The following is a 19,680-nucleotide window of genomic DNA, read 5'->3' on the forward strand; positions in this document are numbered from 1 at the left end:
AAGGTCATAAGTATGTATTCAACTTTTATAAACCATGGATGTACTTTACATATTAATTAAGAAAGTCTACAAGAAATGAAAAATAAGGAAATTACAGTGTTTGTAAATTTTGATCTTAGTCGTTCATTTTGTATTTTGCCTACAAGGTCCGAACAGACAGACGGACGGGAGACGCCATTTCACAGGCGTATAAAAAGAGAGCTTGGCAACAAAGGTCTCTCTCTCTCTCTCTCTCTCTCTCTCTCTCTCTCTCAGTATCGATGACACCCCATGCATTTACAAGACGATAACCATCTCTATTACGAGATAGGATTTCGTAAAAAAAAAAAAAAAAAAAAGTCCTCACTATTATTAATGGACTTTTCCACTACTGTGACATTGAACTATTTTATGACATGATAATTTTTTTTGTATCATGTAGAAAATAAAATAAACTGTTTACCACTGCATGGTTTTGGTCATCTTCACAAGCCAAGGGTTTTCGGAGAAGTGGAGTGGACTAAGAACGGTAAAGGGGTGATGAATTCCGCCGATTCGTCTTCTTTCTATATTATAGTGAGTAGCACTTTCTGTGGCATCTTGTCACTACATGTACATATCTGATTGTGTAAGAGGTGTTAACCTTGGGCCTATCTGTCACACCTCTACATCACCAAAGACAAATTACCAGTCTGTATTCAATATGCATTTGATAATGAATAACGTTTTCTGCATATGATTTGTCAAAACTGAGTGGCATCAATACCAAGTGTCGTTTGACCAGTCTAAGAGCAAAGGACTAACGTTAGAAATTGACCATCAAGTGGCGGGTTCGTCCTAGAAACCTGTCATTTGAACATGAAAGTGTAACTGAATTTTTGTGGCACTCTAAATAATTTCCTACAATAGGAATCACTTTGTTCGTCTGCCGTCAGCACGTGTTGTGATGTGATAACTCGAACCTTATTCGTCGTAACTTTATCAAATTCTGTACAGAAAATACTCTATTATAAGAAAAAGGCGCAGCGTGTTTTTTTTTTTAAGTATCTGCATGTATCTATATCTATCTGAACATAATAACTCAGTTTTCATCGTAACAATTTCAAGTTCTCAACTGGAAAACACCTTTCAATGTAAGAACCTAAAATGAAACATGCACGGAAGCCTTACAGGAATCACATTTCCGCCTGTTCGTCGTCATTTTTGTAGTGACACGGCATCTTGAATTGTTTTCAACATAAAACTTGCATATTTGATTCAAAGATAGTTGACCTTGGGGGTCACGAGGCCAAGGGTAGCTTGTCACAACAGTCCTTCAATTTGTGACTTTGCACCGTTTTCATTGTGACACGAAATGTTTTCAACATAGACCTTTCATGTTTTATACAAAAATAGCAGATGATTGTAGATTTTGTTTTGTACATCCGTCTGTCTGTTCACAGTAATTGATATGTGCATGCATATTTAATAGCTTTTAACATAATTTTTAAGCTTCTATATTTTGTACAAAGGTGGTTGACCATTTAAAGAAGACGCCTATATCTTTCCAGTCAGAATGATATCTTTCGGGTCATGATATCAAAAGTCAGGGTCACAACAAACCTTCAATTTCTGATTTTATTATGTTTTATTATGACACAATAAGTTGAAAAGTTTTGAACATGAAGCTTTCATATTTTACCCAGAGGTAGTTGACCATCAAAGATAGGCACCTATATATATATATATATATATATATATATATCGTGGAGTTATGAGGCCAGGGTCACAACTGACTCATGCAATTGTGCAGAAAGGAAGTTGTATATTAAAAGGGCGTTTGTCTGTCTGTCTGTTATAACTTTTGTTGTGACTCAATATAGAACTTTTTTTTTTTTTTTTAAAAACAAGCTTTCATATTTTATACAAGGGTATTTGATACGTTAAAGAAAGACATACATGTATATAGAATTTTAAAAATCATATATGAGGTCAAAAGTCGTTGTTACAGCAGTCAGCCCCCAATCTGATTAAAATAAGATCTTTGATCCGCTCCGTTAACGGAGCGGATCAAAGATCTTATTTTAATCAGATTGAGTCAGCCCCACTAGGGTTACCAGATTTAAAGCTTTGGTATTTCATACAATGGTATTTGATCCCGAAGTAGAACATGTAAATTCGGATCTGGAAAAGGTATATATAATCACTTCTCTCTTAAGAGGAAGAACTGGTACATGTTAATACATGAATTAAGTTTACCGTTCCTTTCTGACTGAGTCACAGTTAATTCCGGAATATTCAGGGTTGAGTTTTTGAAGCCAATCATCTTGCTGTCTACATTCCCTAGCTCTTTTCAGCATAAGGTACTAAATCTAGAATTAATGTATTACAAATTTACGATGTTAAAGACCGGGAAAATAAGCACCGCCTTCAAATTTACCTGGCCTGTGAACCTTTAATGAAATTGAGCTTCACATTGGATGCTAGAAAAGTGATGGAAATTTAGTTGCTAGTCTTTGTGTATACCTTTTATATCTTGTCTGGCGATCGAGGCGCCCGTGCAATCTTTTGATGCTTACCGCGTAATCCAACTGGAGAGGGAATTTTCATTAAAAGAAGGGTTGTAGCATAATGAAAACTTTTCACACCACACTCTGTTCAATCGTTTATTAAATTACTTTGGTATCTGTTTACGTGGTAGTATCACTATCTGTAGGGGTGGAGGATAAAACATACATTTCAAACAAATTCGTTAGCATCCAACATGAACCATTAAGCTTCACGTCTGTGTACTTCACGAGGCAAGGTAGTGAAATGAAAGGTGAAGATCGACCTCATAACTTCTATAAAGAACAGTGATAAATCGCATAACTCTTATAAAGGTTAAGATAACGAACAGTGATCAATCTCATAGCTCCTATAAAGGTAAAGGTAACGAACAGTGATCAATCTCATAACTCTTATAAAGGTGAAGACAATGAACAGTGATCAATCTCATAACTCTTATAAAGGTGAAGACAATGAACAGTGATCAATCTCATAACTCTTATAAAGGTGAAGACAATGAACAGTGATCAATCTCATAACTCCTATAAAGGTGAAGACAATGAACAGTGATCAATCTCATAACTCTTATAAAGGTGAAGACAATGAACAGTGATCAATCTCATAACCCCTATAAAGGTAAAGGTAACGAACAGTGATCATTCTCATAACTCCTATAAAGGTGAAGATAACAGTGATCATTCTCTCAACTCCTATCAGGAACACAAAATAGAGAGTTGGGCAAACACGGACCCCTGGACATACCAGAGGTGGACCAGGTGTCTAGAAAGAGTAATCATTTGTCGACCGTTCACACCTTCCGTGAGCCCTATATCTTGATCAGGTAAATGGGGTAATCCGTAGTCAAAACCAGTGTGCCAACAACGGCCTAACACTCGGTATGAAATATGTCAGACAGCATTTGACCCAATGATAGGTGAAGGTTAGGTTAATATGATAGGTTGTTTTGGCAAATTAGATCGTTATGATGATTATAGAATTTGTGAAATGTTGAAATCACTGTAACATCAACTTGTTTGTCAGTAGCCTGCCTTGATTAGAAATTGATCATATGCAGAACAAGCTATTGTGTATCGAATCAGTTGAGAGATATAAACACCAAATTTAGGTGATAATGGAATATTGCTACATAAATAAGGGAAGATGACGATGGAGAAGCTGAAATCATCCCATTTGTCGTAAAGTTGAGTTGTTAGTTTGCCATTGACATATAATTTCAACAAAATATCTAAGTATGAAGCAGATGTGGAGGACTTTGTGGTGTCTTTTATTTTGAGTTCACATGGATATATCAAAACGACATATGAATGAAAATGATTATTGTTAGTAGATAAAACCTTGTTGATATTTCTTAAATGTCGAGTTGAAGGCCACACCAAGAGCTTTTTCATTCTCATGTAAAAGCTTTTGAATAAATTCTGCTTCATAAGAATATAAAAACAGGTCAGCTAACGAAGAAGCACAATGTGTGCCCATGGGAATTCCAACAGACTGCTGGAAGACCTGATCACCAAAAACCACGAAGATATTGTCAACAAGGAACTCCAGCATATTTTTTATTTTAACTTCAGAGTACTTGTGAGTAGAATCAGAATGGTGTTTAACGAAGTAATATTTTAGATGATTGATCATTAGATATGAGTATTTCCCTTTTTGTTGAAGAAGCAACTGTCTATGATGTCAAAATTCTAGTCTTTAATTTATTGCAAGGAATGGTTGTGTCAAGTGTTGAAAGTCATGTTTTGATGTTGTTGATTGGAGAATAGTTTTGCAATGTCAAATTTACTAAAATTCTTTAGAAATTTTTAGAATCCATATTTGATATACACCACTTCTGGTAGATGTTGTGGCACAGTACGTTTAAAGTTTCTCCTTTACAGCTGTTGAAATTTCCGTGAGGAGCAAAGATAAGGGCTTAGTAGAACATTTACTGGATCCAGTAATGTATCGTTGAAAGGGTTTTTGTGAAGTTTAGGAATCCAGTATAGGTATGGTAACTCATATCCATTTTCCCCACTGACTGGATGATTAAATGTTTGTTTCTAAAACGGAAGCATGATTTTGAAGAATTTCATCTTTTGAAAGAGCAGTTGAAGTATAGGTACGGTTACCAAATATGGAATTAATGCCAAGTTTGTTTAAAATAGTTGTAATAATGAGCCTTACAAACAAAGACAATGTTGTTACAAGCTTTATCAGCTGAAACCAAAAGATATTCCTCATGTAACCTATCGTATTCTTTTATTACTTCTGGCTTACTAAACACAGAAGGATAGATGGTATGTATGGAGTGCCAAATTAACATTTGAATAATTGAAGATATCAATGCGCGCATCAATTCTTTTAAAGAGAGCAACAATTCAATGAAAGAGATCATTAATTCAATTGTGGATATGTTGAATTCATGATATCTTTAATTATATAGTTGCTCTCTCTAAAAGAATTATTGCTCTCTTCAAATGAATTAAAGATATCATTAATTCAATTGAAGAACACAATAATTGAATTAATTAATGCGCACATTAAATCAATTATTGATATCATCAAATGAATTAATGCGTGCCTCAATTCAATTATTGCTCTCATCAATTCATTTAATGCACGAATTATATCAATTATAACAAATTGTAACGCGCATCAAGTCAATTGTTGATATCATTAATTCATTTGAAGAGATCATTAATTCAATTAAAGCGCGCACCAATTCAGCTGAAGAATTAATGCTATTATCAATTAATGCACACAATAATTCAGAATTGAAGATATCATTAATTATTTGAAGAGATCTTTAATTAAATTGTTGCGCGCATCAAATGAATTGATGAGATCTTCAAATAATTGAAGATATCTTAAATTATTTGAGTTTATGTTAATTTGGCGCTCCATAGGTATGTACGTTTGTTTTGATGCGACTAATACAGGGTTTTAATATTCCTCTTACACTTTTAATCCATTCTGACAATGTATCAAGTTCTTTTTCATATTTAGCTCATCGTCTGGCATAATCTTCAACAGAATTCATAACAGAGATGAAATTTTGTCACCAATTCAGGTTCCCTGAATCTAAGACCATCTAAAATAAGTGAGTTCAGGTCATCATTTTTAACTATATCAACATCACCAGTAATGACATGTCCAGATGGACTATAGTTGAAAGAAGACAACGAACAAGTAGGTGGATTAAGTACAAGATGGTCTATTTCTAGGCATTGTAAAGTTTGTTTATAATTAAAAAGTTTGGATGCAATAGTCAATAATTACGTGAACTAAATATTCAAACATTAGATATTCTCTCCTAGGAAGTTTATTCCACACTATAAAGTTCAGTGGTTCTCTACTGGCAGGCATTTTCATCTTCAACTTTTCTGGTCTGTATGCACTATAGTAACAAAATATGTAACAGGAAGGGAGAAAACGCAACAAACAAATCCGATAGTGAGGTGCTCTATCAACTGAGCTTTCTGGCTGAAACTGAACCTTACTAACCACCATATAAAGGACCCAACTCAAATTTACTCTTTTATAGTTATCTCCACTTGGAATTTTGTTTGAAATTGGTGTGTTAATTTTTAAAAAAAATTAATTAATTAGCAATTAATAACAAGCTATTTCCAGGAAGATTGACCAAAGCTAGATGTAGTACATTTTATAACCGAGGGGTAAAATAGAAAGAGGGGGACAAAAAGCAAGCATATTAGCATAATAATAATACGTTTCTAAAGTCGGAAACTTGAATTTTATTGCATATACATAAACATTATATACAACATTTTAAATACACTGTATATCAATTACTGTATAGAAAATATTAGAGAGAAATGTTCTCTACAACGAAACAGAATTGTCCATCATGGTTCCAGTGGTCTGTAATTCACATGTGACTGTTTGTAAACTTTTGAACACTAAAATTTTAGCATTCACCTTTTCCTTTGTGATGCATTGTAAAGAATGGTTTAAGTAACAATAATGATTGAGAAAATATCATATTTTGAACTTCAGTGATTCGATAATTTTGGACACTCTGCTCCAAGAAAGTTCCGAGGCTGGACATACCCATCCTGTTTATCTCTGAAAAAGAAAAATCAAAGTACTGGAAGGTCCAAAGGAAGTTAAATATTTTTAAATATTTTCACAATTATGATTTTTGAGTATAAGGATTATATGTTTTAGAGGATGTTTTCTATTGTCTGTTAGAGGCGTGATGCGGCTCACAAGTCCCTTGTGACATATCCAAGCGCGCTGTGCCCAGTGACTCAGGATGACTCCAAAAAATATTGGAAAATAAAATGATGAGTTTCCTTTGTCATAAATCACTAGTCTGATAATCATGGCAACTAGATTTTTGAATTTAGATAATTTAGAATTTTCGCAAAGCTCCTGATTTTATGCACTAAACTGTGGGTAAAATGTGAGAAAAATAATCCTTCATTATTTACTTGTATGTGATAGGAAAATTCTACCTCCGGAACAAGATTCTCTGTCTAGGACTCGGCAAACCAGTAATACTTCAGAGTAATTAAACTGCTGCTCATTTTATAGGGATCTCTATGTATATATAATCTATAGGATGCACAATCCGAATTCGGTTGGAGTTCATATGTATACATTTTAGCACCAAACACTGAATATCAAGGTCTGCAGGGATGTAGTGATTGATTTGATTCATTATGGCACATTACTATTACTTTTCTACATACTTTATAGCATATAAGGTGAATTAAATAGAAAATGAAGCATTTGTAAAAAGTAAGATGGGTATCTACTTTTGAAAGAGAAATCAGTAAAACTGACGATTGTCACCCCAAAACACCAAATCATGTGTGAATTCATCTTCACAAGTCAAGGGTTATTGATTCGTTACCTCGCACTAACCCTTGACATCAGTCGCTATTTAAAAGTTGGGCTTGAGAAGAAGGATGACGCAATACACTAAAATCAATCAGCCAATGGGATTTCTTGTTTCAGATGAAAGTTTCGTAAGGGAATAAACAGAAAGTAAAAAAATGGCGTCCGTTGACGAAAAGATATGTGAAAAACATGAAATCGATCATTTGACTGAAAACCAAAAGCTTTCGATATCATGTATCAGAGAAGGAAAAGATGTTTTTATTGGGACTAAAACCGGCAGTGGTAAATCGCTATCTTACGAAGTTGTTCCATTATTTTGGACAATTTGTTTAATTTGTTAAAACATAGTCGACAAACGTACTTCGACAATCCATCATTTTCATTCGGCTCATACCCCAAACCCTCGTCTAATTGTTTCTTCAAGCAAAACGAACTCCCGAAAATCAATCGACGGTATCCGTCTTGTACTAATTGGCCACAAATTCTACACCATAATGCCGTCGCCATGCGTGTTTACTGTTTAGTTTTGTTTTCGACCGATTATAAAAGCCGTTGTCTGATTGGTTTGCAGCTTCAGGCTGCAAACCAATCATATTGCTTCTTCTCGAGCCCAACTTTTAAATAGCGACTGATGTCAAGGGTTAGTGTGAGGTAACGAATCAATAACCCTTGACTTGTGAAGATGGTGTGAATTAGAAAGACTTTAACTATATGTGGGTATTACTATTGTAATATTTCCTGAATAACCTTGACCTTTGAAAATGACCTTTAGTAACCTTCGTCCAAAGGCTTAAATTAGGTTATAAGAAAGACTTGTGTACAGTTTGATCAAAATCCAGTGAACAATGAAAAAAGATACATGTATTAGCATGGATGAACAGAGAAATTGGCAAGTATATGCTCCCTTAATTTTTTCTTTCTGGAAGTGTAAAAAACTATAGTGGTAGCATATATATTCATTTTCAGAAAACCTGAAAACAATCTCTAACTTCACATTTGTTGATGATGAAATATCTACTGTACATTTTACCGGTTTAATTTTGTTTGATCTGATGATCTGCTCCTGTCAACTTTTTGGATCAAGTAAATTACTGTAGCAATTGATAAATTTATCATATCCCCCTTTAGGCCTTTATGTATTTTCAAATACTGTATAGCTGGTTTTTTCCCACTGGGTGATAAATTTGGCTTATTTTAGCAGTTAGATAGCTTTCTGCCAAAGTTTTACATGCCAAATATGCACCCAAATGCGACTTCAGTATTTGCAAGAGAAATAACTCTTCCTGTCTGCCAAAATTTATTCTGCTAAAATGATTAGCATTCCCTTGAGCAAGCAAATGGCCAAATTTTAGATCCGCGGGACCTCCCCCCCCCCCCCCCCCCCCCCCAAAAAAAAACCAACCAAAAAGCGCTGTATGGTATGTATTTCTAAGATAATAAATGTATTCATAATTTTCAAAAAGTGAAATATACAGTGAAATAATTTTTTTGGTTGGCAGTTGATTACTTTCAACAAAAATGTACATTGATGCATTGTGGCATCATTAGTTTCAGAGAGACATGATCTGGATTAATTCAGAGCACCACAGTGTGGTGATCCAGAAAGTTGGATCACAGTCTGTGAAGTCAACAGTATCAAATAAATAAATATGTATTCGGTATATACATACATACAAACATACATACATAAATACCAAGAATAACCCATGAAAGCTCGAAAGCTCATTTCCAATGGGGTCCTTAGATGCACGAATGTTTGCACTAGGGGGTCATTTATGTGGGAGGAAACCAGAGTACCCGGAGGAAACTCAAGTGTCCAAGCGGGCGACCGCCATACCCTCTCACATACAACCACTGCCGATCATGGGGATCAAACTTGGGTCGCAGCAGTGAGAAGTGAGAGCGCTACCTCTGCACTACTCAGACACATCAAAACATGGATTGTTGATAGTTATATGATATTAGTTATACTTATAGGTCTAATCCGGGCAGACGGAAATTTACTGAGGCTGTATTTAAGTATGGTATACCATGAGGCTGAAGGATGTATAGAAATGCAACCTGTACACCTTGATAAGACCAAATTCACAAATTTACTTTCTATGCAACCTACATAACAAATTTATTTCTTTTAACAGTATCATTACAGTGTACATCATAGGGATTTAACCTTAAGGAAAAGCCACTGTGATGCCTTCAGGTGGTAGAATTGGTTATTTACCACCACCCTGTTACATGTAGCCAATCAGAACGTGTCATTCCAGTTACATAGGAATTAGAGCAAGCTCAGAGAAAAACTTGATCCGTAAGACTGATAATATCATAGAGATGATGCGCATCATGAAGAGATTTTATGTCTAGGATCCCAGATGTCTGCAAATGTAGAGCATGTTCTGTGTGTTAACACTGTTAGTTAGCATATGGTTTAGGGGATGTTTCACTATGTGTATATTTTTTTTTCTGAGCCCTATTCACAGTGAAACTGGTGACTTCTACTAGCTTCATGTTATCTGTGTTTATTTGGAGAAAGATATTTCATTCATCTGACACAAAATTTATGAGGAGGTTCATATCAAAATAAGGTTGAGATCCAAAATCACAAAATGTGAATAAAAGAGTTGGCTATGAATGATACTTACACATGATATTTAAGGTAATTACAGACTTCATTGATTTGTTGCTGTGAGATTTCACCATCAATCTGAGCTAGGTAGGTGTATAGATCCTTAAACAATGGAAATGGAATTCTAGAGGGACCGCCTTCAGGATCTGCCGTTAAAATCTCGCAGATTGTTTTCATGGCATCTGTAATGTTCTAGGAAAAAAGAGGAATTCATATAAATTTTCATTCTTTCATCTGTCCTCAAGATTCTCTAAGCAATAAATGAAAACATTTTTGACATACAACTTCTTCACAAATATGAGACCTCCATTTTTCGTTATGAAAGTTCGCTCCAAGGATGTTAAACTGAGCAGCTATAGATGTATATATGTACACAAGTCAAAAATTTTATTTTGTACATGTACCCCTTGCTTGTAAAATTTGCACAACAGTACCTTTTAACACTTTGAATCAACCTCATTATAAAGTTTACTGACTTACATAAATACATATATATATATATATATATATATATATATATATATATATATATATATATCAATCAATATTTCATGTTTGAAAATTTGACCTAAGTCTGTTGTAACTTTATACACATGAAGCCTGGTATTATTGAATGTTCTAAATTCATACTCATAAACAGACTTTTAAGTCTTACCTCACCAAGTGCTGATGCACAAAGGGCAAAAAATTTATTCCATTCAACCTCGCCTCCAAAACTGCCTATTCTGACCAGGTCATCAAACTGTTCTTTGGGGAGTGCCACATCAGCCCATTTCTCCTGAATTAAGTTTAATGATACCGTCTTCTTTGGTCCAAGCTATAATGATATTGACAAGATTAATTGTATTTATTTATGCATGTATTGAGAGGTAAATTATGTACATAAGTTTGAAGTCCATGTTTTAATATATTTTCTTTTAAAATCTTAATACTGAGATAATTCACATCTCAGGAATATTTTCTGCCATCAACTTGTCAGATAATGATGTAGATTTTTGGATCTTCAAGAAAAAAATGTTATATAAACTTTGAGTTGTCAGGTGATTATGATGACTTGTCATACACATTGTTGGCTTGTCAAATAATTATGTCGACTTATCAGATTTTTGTGTTGACTTGTCAAATTTAATTATGTTGACTAGTCATATTTTTAAGCTGACATATCAAGAAAAATATGTTGAAAAAAGGATATGGTAGAAAATGAAATTGATATACCTTTAAAATGAAATTGATATACCTTTCTGGTTACATGTATATTGTACACCAAGATGAGCTTGGTTACAAAGAGCTCTGAAAAGTCAATATAATCATTTGACAAGTGAGTGGCAGAAATCTGTTACCATAAAGTTTATTTCTGTCATTTATTAAAGTTTTATCAAACAAACCCTAATTCCATCAAGGAATAGAAGTGACTGATTAATCACAGTTATATAAGGTTACATCGTTCCCAAACCAAGACACCCAGTCTGAGAAGACCTGTTTTCTTTGGTTGCTAAGTGATGAGAGTCGTGAACTTCCCCTGGAGGGGACACAAGTCTGCCCCAGCTTAACTCCCCTAAAGTTAGTTAAATAGCCATTCAATTCTGGGTGGACTGAGAAAATGTTGTAAAAGTACTATGTCCAAGGACCTAGCATGTAACATCAAGTGTCTACATCCAGTGACCTCTCAGTTTACAGGCTGAACATCTATGACCACTACATGGAATACTGGGTTGTGACCCAACATATTCTCTCGCTGTTCTTTTGATGTATTCAATTACTGTGAATACATTAAATGCTGACAAGTATGCATCTTGTGATGTTGTCCACTGCTTATTTGATACCTTTCACATTCATATTTCTAAAGTAAATAAACAATTTAAGTGACTAACATAAAAATAGAGTTGGAAGAGAAACAGAATACGTCACATATAACTGTCTTAAATAAAAGTGATACAGTCTGTGTATGCTTGTCCTTCAGATCTCTCCTCTGTGATTATACTCCACCAAATATCACGTTTATCTTCAGAGGGGTATGTACTAACATGTTAATTCCCTCTCGCGAAATTAAAATTTTTATTTTACTGAAGGCCATCCTTAAATTTTTTTTTTAATTTCTTGTGACTTATGCGATCAAATTCTATCAAAAGTATTTTTGCTATATTTTTGTTTATAAATCAAAAAATAAATAAACACCATGAACATGTAGTTCAAAACATGGCATTGATAATTGTAGTGGAGTTAGTCATCTTGTCAGTGACTTAAACTGAATGAAGTGTAACGTATAATATATTTGTTTCCTTGCATGTAAGGAAAGAGGGTTTATCATTTTGAGTTGGACTGAAATTTTTTTCACCTACCTACCCACTCCGTACTAAAAATGATGGGTCACATTGCAACAAATCAAAAAAAAATTACGGATGGCCTACTTTATAACAATTCAAGTCCTTTGGAGAATAACACACGTTTTCACATTCACACAGATTGATGCTGAATGGTGATTTAAATTCATCAAATTACATACCAGTGTAAAAATCATAAGTAATCTGCGGTAGATAAAAAGACTGAACAGTGAAAACAATCTGTGAACAAACATCAATATCTCCTGTGATCAAGTTAAGTATTGGTGAATTTAAAACCGAAAACTTTTTGGCTAAACATAAGGAACTGAAAAGGCCAACCTTGGAGTCAACGAAAAAATGTTCCACCTAAACAATTGAATTAGAATTAAATCATGATTAGGGAGGATGGAAAGGAATTATTCACTTGGATAAATCAGTGACATATTTTATGTTTGGTGCTCAGCCAAAACTGTAAGTTTCAATTATATTTGAATTAATAGGCCAAACATATTAAAATGGCAAATGAATTTGATATCCAGAAAATGTATATTTTGTAAGAATTACAATGAAAGTATATAAACCAATGGTTAACAACATAGTTACTGTCAAATTCACAGATATTCTTGGAACATGTAATTACTTTCACATAAAAGAGATAATATAATTAGGCTCTTAAGATTTGTTACAATGATGTCATACCTGTTTATTTAACACTCTCAAAAGACCTGGTGTGAGACCGGTATCAGTTTTCTGTGTGGCAACAGGCATTTCAAGCCTCTCTTTCACGGGTGGTGTCTCTCCTTTCGCCATGTCTTTGAAATATCTGTGAATTGATCATTCATCCATGAAATTATAATTTGAAGAAAAAAAATATTTGAAAAAATGAACAAACTTGATGCAATCAATTTTTTTTTTATTCTTCTGTAATAAAAGCATGAATGTGTATTTATAAAACCACTTTTTGATGATTTACTGTGGTAGACATAAATTATCATGATGATTGGTAAGAAGTTTATTACACTACAGGAACCAGTAGTCATTTTATCTGTAATAATAGTAGGAGTCTATACCATACGATCCCCTAGTAAAAAAACATCTGTTTGTTTTTTGTTAAGGGTGGTATGCTATAGACCCCTAATATTACAGACAAAATTACCGATAATCCTGTGATTACACGTATGAAATTGTTACAAACATGCATCTTGACTGCAAGGAAAAGGCATCCATGACATATACATAACAAACTTTGGATGACAGTAAATCATCTAAATGTGATAGATGATTACATGTAAACATGTCCATACTCATAATGATTACATCTCTTTCGACCATTGTCACAAACCACTGCTGAACTGTATTCTCCTTTGAAAGGGGAGAGGAGCATATATGTTTCTGCTGTGGCTTGTGACAATGCTCCTTTGACCTAATTACCTTTAAACAAGTCATGATATTACTTTTTATAATGTAATTCTAACGACAGTTTGATTTTATTTATCGAATATCCATCAATTTTTATGCAGTTAAGATATACATCTCTTGTCTTGTTGGATGAATATGGATACACCATTCACAGTATATTTTGAATGGATGGACTTTCTATGCAATATGAAAAAAAAAAATGATAAACAGTATTGTGTTTTGTGTAACAATTTTCATTAGGCCTACTTTAAATACTTACGCAGCTGACCATGCCAAGACATCTTTTGGTTGAGTGCGAATCGCAGCTTTGGTGAACTGTTTCAGAATATCGGGTAATGATGGTGGAATGTTTATTTGCTGTGAACAATAGTAAGGTTCGTCTGGATTTGTAGGCATTTTAGGTAGTTCTGAAATTTTAAAATTGTTGTCATTCCAAATTCACTGTATACTGCAAAATTGTACTCTTGAATTACACTATTAACTAAAAAGTGTATCTTGTTAATGTAAACATACTCAAGATCAAATTTGTTGAAATACTCACAAATATCACAACGAGGGGGAAAATCACGGTTTCACTTAACTTTTTCAAAATGCAGATGCAATCGGAAGTAGGTTATTGTTGTTGATAGCAACCGCATGCGCATGACAAGTCTTAGTCTTTGACATGCTTTAAACTTTGGATGATCACGTGACAATTGATCAACATCGTCTGCTGGAAAGAATAATAACGCATATTCCTATATTGCACACAGTGTTGTTTTACACCAAAACAAAGTACAGGTAACACTATTTTTTTTAACAATTGTGAATACTTTGTTTTCTATATGTGTTTTCTTGGCAAGGAATCAAAAAAAAGAGTCAGAACCCTTTTTTCTAAATTGGAAAGAACAGAAAAATAAGAACTTTACATTCTAATCACTAATCAGTATTCATCTTCAACAGCGTTAGGTCTAGTATAAGTTTTTATCCGAATGCGGGTGGTTTCGTCCCGATTACATATTCGCACCTAGTGGATTCGCACCAAGTGGTTTCGTCCTAATTTCAATGCAGGTAACATAAGGTAGAACATTGCCTTATAATCGAGTGGTTTCGCCCCAATAATATAACAATTTAACATATCTTAAAATTATAACGATTTAACATCAAAATTCTCACTTTTTTAAAATGATCAACTACTTTCACTTAAATATTGCTGCTTTAAGTTTATGCTATAAATTGAATTCTTCATTTCGAGATTTATATAAATATATCCACAGGAGTCGGCAATTTTATCAATAAAGTAGAAATATTTATGAGAAATGGGCATAAATACTACCACTGAGCTTCGTGATATATCCAAGATTAATAAAATCACATAATAGACACACTAATTTTATCTACATAATGCAAATTCTGTTTCATATGATAATTTTTACTTACTGATTTTCCACAATGAATGCAACTTGCCATGGCAAAAATTCTTGGTATAATGATAGAAATGGACATAGTTTGGACATCGGTAAATTAATATACTGTATAATATTCATTAATTTCATTCAATTGCTCATCGTTAAAAGAGAGTATGCTCTGATCAATCGTCCCGACCACTGTTGCCATATGTAAACCAGCGATTTTTTTCTACCCACTGGTACTGGTACCGGTACCCATTCAATTGGGAAAAATAGCGTCAAAATCTAACAAATTGGGAATTTTCTACCAATGTATTTGCAAATGATTTCAACTAAAAGAAAAGAAAAAAAGAGAACAAAACAAGAAGTAGTCATCCCTTTAAAAACTTTTTTACGGTAATATTTGCTGTTGTGTTACATAAGGAATCGTCGTAGCCTCATTTTTGAATCGTCATAGCTCTACAAAACGTGCACTGCCATGATCTGTACTTTCGATTTAATAAACATTTTAGTTAACTTGTACAACGTTTCAGACTAAGTAAATTACGATGTCAGCGGTCTATTTTTCGACAAGTAAATTGGGAATTTTTAGTCTCAAAATTGGGAAAAATCAATGGTTTTTGGCATTGGGAATGGTACCGTTTATCAGTACCAGTTATATAAGGAAAAAAATCGCTGTAAACATCCAAAAATTGTTGGTATAATGATCAAAATGAACATACCTTGGGCGTCGGTAAATTAATATATAACATTCATCCCTTAATTTCAATTCAATTTAATTGCTCATCGTTAACGGAGAGCATGCACTGTTCAATCGTTCCGACCACTGTTGCTACATACTCAATAAGGGCGAAACCACTCAGGGCGAATCCACTTGGGGCGTACAGGTAAAGGTGCGAATCCACTAGGTGCGAATATGTAATCGGGACGAAACCACCCATTTTTATCCTAAGTTGTTATATTTTCAAATTCGGTAATGAAGAATTTTATATCTTGAATATTTTGTGAGTCCCACACAAAAGAAGACAACGTTTCCACGGGCACTGGAAGTTAATGTAAATATATAGTATGTGCATGTATACATGTACATACTATATATTTACATTAACTTCCAGTGCCCGTGAACGTTTCAGATGTTCAGTAGTTGTATAAATAAATGTCCATAAACTTCACGTGGCACATGCAGTAATGTCTGTTTTTAGGAATTATTAAGTTAACCCAACACTTTATAACAGTGTTGGACAGTACCTATAAAGTCAACCAAGTTGTATATTTATACAAAAACAGACCTTGCCTTTTTTGAAGGCCTATTACACAGATAAATTTACAATGTTACTTTCTTAATCAAGTTAATTATGTGTGATTGGTGGAAACCACAAATTTCACAATTGTAATTTAGAAAATGGAAGTACCCGGTACATGTATATTAAAAATATATTATTAGTTTTAAAAAGAAATATTTCTGATTCTACTTTGTCATTTAACACCAAACATAACTTTTCTACCTTGGTCAGCTATAATTAACTTTGTCAAATTGTGTTGAACATAGCATAGGCCTACATGTAAAACTTTCCATTGTATTTTAAAACGAGCCAAAGTTTAAAAAAATTATTGACTGCTTCCAATTAAGTTTCATTTGCCTTTACATTCCCCCTATTTCTAGACACAGCTATTTTTGTGAAGTTGTACTATGAAGTAACACATGGGGGTAGACAAATATCTTTTGTCATGTGTCACATGATTTATAGATACAGATGGTCATTGTTATTACATTCAAGGACTCCATATTGAAAAGTGGGAATACTTATCATTTCCATTAGTGGAACTGAGGCTTCATATTAAAGGCACGTAAAGTCGTGCTACTGGGACAACATAATGCAAGTTTTACACATTACTTAGGGGTCATCCATAATTGTCAACCATTTTCCAAAGTGTGCAAAAAGCACGCTCAGGGGGAGGGGGGTAAAAAATCGACAATTTTACCGTACGCTCTTTTTTTTCTCTTCCGGATTTCGTATCCGCGGAGTTCGGTTTTATTTTATCGTGAAAAGACGACAAGATAAGACAGAGACATCTTTATTTTTTTCTATAAAAACAAAAATCTATCATGTACACAAGATTTGCACATTTATAAAACATATCATTCATATAAAACAAGAAATAGGAGTACCAATATTAAAGAGCTCATTGTTTGAACTAAATTTGCTCATAAACTTGATTGTCGATCTTCTTGTTGGGAATTTGAAAATGGTTGATGTACACTTTTTGAGGGGGGGGGGGGTCTCAAAAAGTGTGCTTTTTGCACACTTTGGAAAATGGTTGACAATTATGGATGACCCCTTAGGCATACGTGATATAAATTATGGTATCGAATACATATTATAACCGACTGCAAACCACAGCACTGATTAAAATTCTAAAATCAAATTTAGAAATTGATTATTCTTACAAGAAAACAGACGAATTTATTAAACTATGTGAGGGAGAGAAGCTACTAAATTTGCCAAATCTGACCGATATAAAGCATTTATCGCAAGAACTGTGAAGGGAAAAACCTATATGCACATCCAACACAAGAAATTGTCTTGTAATTAATGTGATTAATGTTTTTAAAGTTATTCTGTCAGACTATGAAGACATGCTATTTTATCATACAATTAGGACAGGTGCATATGGCATGAACTTTGTAATCGTACATGTAACCCCCCCCCCCCCCCCCCCCCCCTCAATTTCCATATTTTATAACAAGTTATATATATGCCAAACTGCCTTTTTTATGACGTTTATGACACTAATTAACACAACTAATGTGTTTCCAAACTGCATCTAAGCTATTTTGAAAATTACAAAATATTGATGGACTTGGGACAGAGAACATCATTGTTTGGAATTTTTAAAATAGGTGTGGTGGAGTTTAAAAAACATGTAACATTTTTTATATGATAGTGTTAAAATATTTGAAAAATGCAGTTTGATCAATGGTTATTTAATTTAAAAATACACCATGTATTTTAACTCCTAAAAAAAGGGGGGGGGGTGCTATGAACGTTTCATTTATGTCCCAGTAATCTCGCACTTGCTCGCGAGACTTGTGCATTTTCTTACCAATGACGCACAAGAGTCATCAAAGCACAATAACTCTAACGAGCTGGTACAGTACCCGCAACGTTATTCTTTACATGATAAACGATAGAACACGATACACGCACGATAAAATAGGATACACGCACGATACGATAGGATACACGCACGATACGATAGGATACACGGTAAACCTGATAAACGCAAAACCTGATAAACGATCTTCACGATAGACCTGATTAACGCAAAACACGATAAACGATCTTCAAGATAAACGGAAAACCTGATAGAAATGTTGTAAATTTAGAAACAATTTAGACAGAACGAAAGTTTGATACGTACACATAATTACATTATGTTGATAATAATATTGAATGATTTTAATGTTCACTATATACCTAAAGCATATAATTTATTTATCCACGGTTGTACAGTACGTTTATTTTTATTTTTTTAAAAATTCTATTTATGTTATTTTTAACGTCATTACAGCTAAAATCCGGAAGCTAACCTATATACGGTATTGAATTCATTATTTGATATCGATATGGATTTTCTCAGCCAATGATTCTAAAACGTATATTATCACCTTGAATGTTTAATATATGAATCATACAGGGAGCGATTGATTTTTATCTTGCTTAACGTCTCGCTCGAGAATATTTCACTCATATGGATACATAACCATGACCGGTGAAGAGCTTTTAAATTTAGGCTTATGCTCGGCAATTACGTCCATTGAGCAGTGAGGGTTTTTTAGCATGCCACACCTACCGTGACACGGGGCGTCTGTTTTTAAGGTCATCTCCGAGGACCCGTGGCATTCACACTTGATGCCGAGCGTTTAGCAATTAAACAGGGAATTAACAAAATGTAATATAATGTAGTGATATCATGTTTCAATAGCTCTCTTATTCTAATGTCTATTATCTTAGATATCAAATAAAACCAAGTAATATTTTGTGTGTAGCGAGGATGGGGTTATTTTGCATCAAGCTCTGAGTTCACCGCTCATTCAACAACTACAATTATTTTCATAATGACCGCTTTAAATACAATCCACTGCACTACACCATATGCTCATATGTTAGATATTTCTACACTATGAGTGATAATTGATAGTCATAAGTAATTGGAACATATTTATATGAATTGATATTTTGTTAACAAAAAATAAATAAACTATTAAAAACATATACGAAACCCGGCTTGATTTAAAGTCACAATTTAGGAACGTTTTAAAATGTTTGTGTTTAGCATGTAAAAAATTCAAATAATCATCAAAACCAGAATAAATTTCCAGTATCTACACGTACGACTAGTGTACATGTACAAATAAAAAAACAAAACAACGATGACAGCTGAATCGTGCCCAATTGAGCAGAATTTTGGTAGATGCAATATACCCTTGCACTCTTTTAAAACTTAATCTTCTAAATGTGTGAAATACAATGTTCCTGAGAATGTTTACTGTCAA

The 19,680-nt window shown here is 33.7% G+C and overlaps 2 protein-coding genes across 3 annotated transcripts in view; one reads left to right on the forward strand and one right to left on the reverse strand.

Annotated features, from left to right (window-relative positions):
- Positions 1-6,236: 6,236 nt before the first annotated feature.
- On the reverse strand, positions 6,237-14,446 carry LOC125647995 (ropporin-1-like protein). Of its 2 annotated transcripts, none has more exons than XM_048874880.2 (6): positions 14,276-14,446; positions 13,994-14,141; positions 13,015-13,138; positions 10,650-10,811; positions 10,011-10,186; positions 6,237-6,591 (listed from the first exon to the last, which is right to left on the reverse strand). In XM_048874880.2, the coding sequence occupies exons 2-6, from the start codon at positions 14,128-14,130 to the stop codon at positions 6,519-6,521; spliced, it is 672 nt and encodes a 223-aa protein (XP_048730837.1). In that variant the 5' UTR covers positions 14,131-14,141; positions 14,276-14,446; the 3' UTR covers positions 6,237-6,518. The 2 variants fall into 2 exon arrangements, with proteins under 2 accessions (XP_048730837.1, XP_048730836.1); XM_048874879.2 differs by having other exon boundaries at positions 14,248-14,361.
- LOC125646118 (HORMA domain-containing protein 1-like) overlaps positions 14,421-19,680 on the forward strand; it is a 77,882-nt gene continuing 72,622 nt past the window's right edge. The window contains exon 1 of the mRNA XM_048872273.2: positions 14,421-14,514. The gene's annotated coding sequence lies outside the window, so the exon portion shown is untranslated. The remainder of the gene's footprint in view (positions 14,515-19,680) is intronic.

Source organism: Ostrea edulis, chromosome 6, assembly GCF_947568905.1.
Source record: "Ostrea edulis chromosome 6, xbOstEdul1.1, whole genome shotgun sequence".
NCBI lineage: Eukaryota > Metazoa > Mollusca > Bivalvia > Ostreida > Ostreidae > Ostrea > Ostrea edulis.